The 6,000-nt window shown below is 51.4% G+C and overlaps 1 protein-coding gene across 1 annotated transcript in view; it reads left to right on the forward strand.

The window, feature by feature from the left end:
* The window catches only part of AHRR (aryl-hydrocarbon receptor repressor), a 96,973-nt gene that overhangs the window by 74,126 nt on the left and 16,847 nt on the right, over positions 1–6,000 (forward strand). The window contains exon 5 of the mRNA XM_013008589.1: positions 5,546–5,675. Within this exon, the coding sequence (XP_012864043.1) occupies positions 5,546–5,675 (130 nt within the window). The remainder of the gene's footprint in view (positions 1–5,545; positions 5,676–6,000) is intronic.

Here is a 6,000-nt window from a genome sequence, read left to right on the forward strand (position 1 = left end):
GTTTTGTTGTGTTGTGCAGGCAGCTAATCACAGCCACAACCTCCCAGACTGCTGCCGTGGCCAGATAAAGTCTTGAGTATGCACAGTGCTTGGAGAAGCACTGGGCACCTGGTGACACTCCAGAAGTGGCACTCCAGCTACCACCATGCCCACAATGACCATCACAACCAGTACAACCATCCCCAGCACCATCACCACTACCTTCACCATCACCCTCACCACCAACCCCACCACTGTCTCCATTGTTGCCACCACCACCACCTCTACCATGCAAACCTCCACCACCACCATCACCACTACCACCACTACCTCTGCCATGATCATCAACTACCTCCATCTCCACTGCCTCCATTTCCTCCACCACCGTGCCCATTACCATCACCACCCCCACCCCACCACTGCCAACGCCACGATCACCAACACCACGCTTACCATCAAAAGCCACACGACCAAGGAAAACACCATCACTACCTTCACCATCACCACTACCACCACCACCAGCAGCAGCAGCAGCAGCACCACAATCAGTCCCCCACAACAGAAGAGTGGCCAGCCTAAGATCTGTCCTCCTGCCCATTGCCTATTGGCACTTGACCTTCACGATGTGTTACATTACGAACCCTGGTCAAATATTGTGGCACCATTGTTGATTGCTGGCATGCTTTTTCCTCTCCTGATTATGCCCTGTCTTGAGGAGACCCCCCTGAAGTAGTGGCTAATGAGTCTCTTGGCCCTAAAAGCCCTTGGGGTAACCGGTTCCAAGGCAGTCGCCATGACGCTGAGCCCCCTCCTCTCTGCCCAAGCCTCCCTGTACACTCATCTCGCCGACATGCGCTCTTGAGAGGGCTTGGTGGAGGCAGTAGCCAGACACAGGGAGCTTGTGAGGCGTCGACTGGCTGAGCAGTTTGGCTCCGTGCTGCCTCGCCGTTTGGACCTGGCACATGCGAAGTGCACGCCCGGCCCCAAGGTGCTGCAGAGCGCGGGCCAGAGGCAGTAGGAGTGCTGAAAGCCAGACGTGAGGTTATGGCGCAGCACCCCAATAGCACATTCTTTGACTTGTTCCCCCGTGGTTTCGTGTGCAGGTCTGAATCGAGAAAAATAAGTTGTTTGTCATGCCTTTCACACACCCGGAGTTGCCCCTCATTCCAATCACACTGACCTGAGTTGCCCCATATGTTCTTCAGCCCCACCCAGTGCTGTCTGTCTCTGGAAGCCATCATTTGGTGGTCTTCCCCATGGGACTTTGGTGTAGGCAGCAGACAGAAAAGTACACAGAGCAGCTTTGAGTCTCGGTCTGACCTTGTTCATTAGATCTCTGCTCTTTCTCAGCTTGCTTATGCCCCCAAGCCTTAGAAGTGAAATGCCATTTATTATAAGGAAATTGTTTCCAAATGTCATTCAATCAGGCATCGCCCCTCGCGTATGCAGAATATTTCATGGCAGTGTCAGAAGTGCTTCGTGCCATTGTGAGCTTCTAGTGCACAATGCTTCATGGAAAAAGCCAGGAAGCGATGATTTCCGATCACAGCCTGAGCACACAGTTCCAGTGCCTTCTCGTTCGGTTCTCTTTGTGACGAATCAATGGGCAGCTAGCTGTGTATTTCCACTGCTGTTGACATTTACTGCTTCAGGAAGTGGTGCCTCCTCTCAAACCACAGTTGGGGGAAGCAGCCCCGTGAGAACCAGCCTGGACTGGCACAGCTTGTTGACCAGAACAGTTAAGAGTCCCACCAAATCAAAACCAAACTGACTGCCATTGAGTCATTCCGACTCTTAGCGACCCTATATGACAGAGTCCAACCAACTGCCCTTGTGGGTTGCTGAGACGGTAGCTCTTTATGGGAGAATGCCCCTTTGAGGCAAGGAAGGCGAGATTGTGCCTCACGTTTGGGGCATGTTGTCAGGGCTCATGCCTGCAGAAGGACGTCACGCTGGGTAACGTGGAGGGCCAGGGAAGGAGGGCGACCCTCATGGAAGTGAATGGACGCTGAGGCTGCAATGATGGGGCCAACAAGACAGCAGTTAGGAGGGTGGGGTGGGGCTGGGCAGTGTTTTGTCTGTGCATGAGTCCAAACCAACACAGTGGCACCTAACAGCACAACGGCTTCAAGTTAAAGTGAACTCCACTTGAGTGAAATCGTGTGTGACTTCTATTATCAGAACAATTGTTGCACTATTCTGTGCCCTCTTTCTTGAATTTCTCCCACCATTTGATTCTCTTCACATCAGAAAACTTGCATTTGAGCGATTAAGAAAGATTAAGGGTAGTTGGACACACCACATTAATCATTAAAGTATAGACTTTTGTTTCTTTAATCGAATCTTTTTTTTTTTTTTTTACATTTCATCCCATGTTAAAAGATCTTAAATCAGAAACATTTTTTTTTTCTGGTTTTATTTCGCCCTCCTCCAAGTTAGCTCTTGTCCTGTTCCAGTTTCACTGCAGCCCACACTGAATGCCAATCCTACGTGTCATTCCCATGTCTGGGCTAACATGTCTGAGATGATGGTCAGGGCATCCAGGGCAGTGGAGGATTGCCACTCTCTGGGGGTTCTAGAGAGGCTACAGAGAAAAATGCTGGAGTTGTAATACTGGCTTTTAAATTGACCCTCGTGTGCACAGAAGAATACAATCTTTTCCTTTAATGACGCCACAGAGGCACCGGCCATCTGCAATAGACTGAAACAAGCCAACCAACAAGCTCCCATGAATAAACCTGCCAAGTTATCTTTACTGTGGTAGGGCTACACAGAAAATAGAAAACATTTTAAAAGAAGAAGATCTGGATAAATGGAAGTATAGATCAAATTTATGAGTTGAAGGCCTTGCTATATAGACATCCGTTCTCTTCAAATTGATCAATAGAGCTAGTGCAATCACAGAAAAATGGAATGCTTCTATTTGGTTGGGAATTGGCATGCTTATCCTAAAAGTTATATGGAAATGCAAAGAATTAAGAACAGCTGCACAAGACCTCTTTAGAGTATTGAAGAGCAAGGATGGTACTTTGAGGACTAAGATGCACCTGACCCAAGTCACGATGTTCCCCATTGCATCCTATGCATGCGAACGCCGGACACTGAATAAGGAAGACCGTAGAAGAGTCGGTGCATGTGAAATGCGGTGCTGGGGAAGAACAGTGAAAGTGCCCTGGACTGCTATGAGGACACACCCATCTGAAGGGAAGAAGTCAGGCCAGGCTGCTCCTTAGAGGCAAGGACGGCAAGACTTCGTCTTACAGACTTGGGACGGTTGTCAGGAGCGACCAGACCCTGGAGAAGGGCATCATGCCTGGTAAAGTGGAGGGGCAGCCAAAGAGGAAGGTTTTCAACAAGATGGGTTGACCTAGTGGCTGCATTGATGGACGCGGGCATAGGAACAGCTGTGGGGATGGCACGGACCGTGCAGTGTTTCCATCTGTTGTGCGTAGGGTCCCTAAGGGCCGGAGTTGACTCAATAGCACTGACAGCAACCACAAGAACAGGCAAGACAATCTTGAAGAAAAGGGAGGAAGCAAGAGATAGGAAGAGGGGAGAAAAGGGAGAAGGAAGGTGTGTGAGGCCGGGCTGACTAGAGAAACAAATCCAGAGACACTCATATATGTATAAGGAAGGGCTTTATATCAAGGAGTAGTTGTATATTATGAAAACCTCCCAGCCCAGTCCAGCTCAAGTGCGATATCAGCCCCTAAGTCCAGTACCGGTCCAAAAATCCTTCTTTAGACTCGCGCAGTCACATGCAATGAGGCAAAGTGCAGGAAGATCGCAGGCTGGCGGTGGAAGCACCTCAGCGCTGGCGCAGGTCTCCACCTGGCTCCTCCCGCTCTCAGAGTGTGGCTCCTCCACAGGAAGGTGAAGCAGCGTGAGAGAAGAAGTTCCCAGAATCCTCATGAGAAGGCCACGCCCACAAGGAGGCATCATCAGGCTGTGACCTGATGGACAGGCTAAACTCCACCCCTGCACTTATCCATCAAGTTGACATGAAATTATGTAACTACCACAGAAGGGAATGGAGGTGATGGTCATTGGGCAATCACGATCGGAGCAGAGATAGTCTTGGAACTTATGATGAAGGTAACGCTGAAAGACAGCGGGGAAAGGCTGCTCTTTTCAACAAACGGTGTCAGGCCCACTGGATCAATCTGGGGAGACAGCAGTCTTGATTCCTGCATGTCCTTGCTCGTCGATGATCACATGCGCACTAGAGGCTGCTGGAAAGTAACAGGGAGAGTGAGGAGGTGTGTTGGGAAGGATTTCTTACACAGGACAAAGTAGCTTCTTCAAGAGGACAGGACTCACGAATTGGACTGCTTTTGAGTCTCCATTGTCACTGCCAGATGCTGTGAAGCTGGTTCTGACTCATGGCGACCAGAGGCACAATGGAATGAGCTCTGCTGGGTCTTCACAGCCGTTCCCAGCCTTGAGCCCTTGTTGCAGCCACAGTGTCAACCCATCTCGTCAAGAATCTCCCTCTCTACTTTACCAAGCATGGTGTCCTTCTCTGGGGATTGGTGCCTCCTGATAACATGCCCAAAGGATATGAGACAGAGCCTCGCCACTCTTGCTTCTAAGGAGCATTCTGGTTGGACTTCTTCCAGCACAGATCTGTCCACCCTTCTGTAAGCCTGCGGTATATTTGATGTTCTTTGCTGACACTGTAATTCAAGTGCATCACGTCCTCTTTGGTCTTCCTTATGCATTGTCTAGTTTTTACCTGCATATGAGGTGGTTGAAAATTCCCTGGCTTGGGTCCTATGTCCTTAGTCTTCAAAGTGACCATTAAAGAGCAGGGAAACTCAAGCCCCGGAGCGGGAAAAGAGGAAGTGAGTTAAAGGATAGCATCCAGAGCTGGGCTATAACATTTTAAAGAAAGACGCTGTGTTGGAGAAACCAAACTGCTGTAGCCGGGAAGCCTGGCCCTCAAGAGGAGATGCCAAGGACCTCATTCTGAGAGACAGAATGACCCCGGCCCAATCCATCTACATCCTCACAGCGGTTCCTACACCGGAGCCCATTGTTGCAGCCACTGGGCCATCCGTCTGGTTGAGGGTCTTCCTCTTTTTCTTTGCCCCTCTACTTTGCCAAATATAATGACCTTCTACAGGGACTAGTCTCTCCTGACAACATGTCCAAAGTATGTGAGACAGCGTCTCACCATGCTTGCTTTTAAGGAGCACTCTGACCCTACTTCTAAGACAGATCTGTTTGTCCTTGTAGCAGTCCACGGCGGTTTCCCTGTGCATCACTGAGAACATGCCAATTCAATAAGGCTTACAGGTCCCACCCTTTGGGGATGGTCTACCCTGGCATGGCCATTCCTGGTTGACAGTTTGGTCCCCAAGTGTCTAGCACCAGAGGACACTCCATCTCTGAACGCCCTGCTGACCCTGAATTGACCCTGCCAGGTTGATCAAGTCAGGGTCGCCCAGCACGGGCATCCATCCAGGGGAGATGGGCCAAGACTTGCTCCCATGGACGGTGCGGCAGTAATCATGCCCGAGAGCCCTCCAGGGCAAGGCTGCAGTAACTTTGCTGCGCGTTGCAGACAGACGTGATGTATCAGAACGTGTACGACTACATCCACGTGGACGACCGCCAGGACTTCAGCCGACAACTGCACTGGGCCATGGACCCGCCCCCCGCGGTGCCGGGCCTGCCGCCGCCCCCAGAGACAGGTGGGTACACGGTGCAGTGAGGTGATGGGCAGGGGGGCGGGCCACATGGAGGCCTTGGGTGCCGTATGCAACTATGCCTACCCCAGGGGCACCTTACCGTGTTTGTCGTGCACCCCTCGGACATTCAGCGTCCCATCTGCGTTCAGATACCTAGGCTCAGGCCCCAGCCGCCCCGTCCCCCCCCCTCCACTCCCCAAATACACCCTCCCTCCCCTTCTGTGGGCAGGCCCAGGGCACTGGTTCTGGGGGCAACACCCTGCTGGTTACTTTGCTGTGTGGGGAAGCCACCGCTAGAGGAAGCTGCGGGGCTTACCTCATTTCCCTT

Source organism: Echinops telfairi, unplaced genomic scaffold (assembly GCF_000313985.2).
Source record: "Echinops telfairi isolate 266 unplaced genomic scaffold, ASM31398v2 ScPeMD7_7469;HRSCAF=8507_1, whole genome shotgun sequence".
NCBI lineage: Eukaryota > Metazoa > Chordata > Mammalia > Afrosoricida > Tenrecidae > Echinops > Echinops telfairi.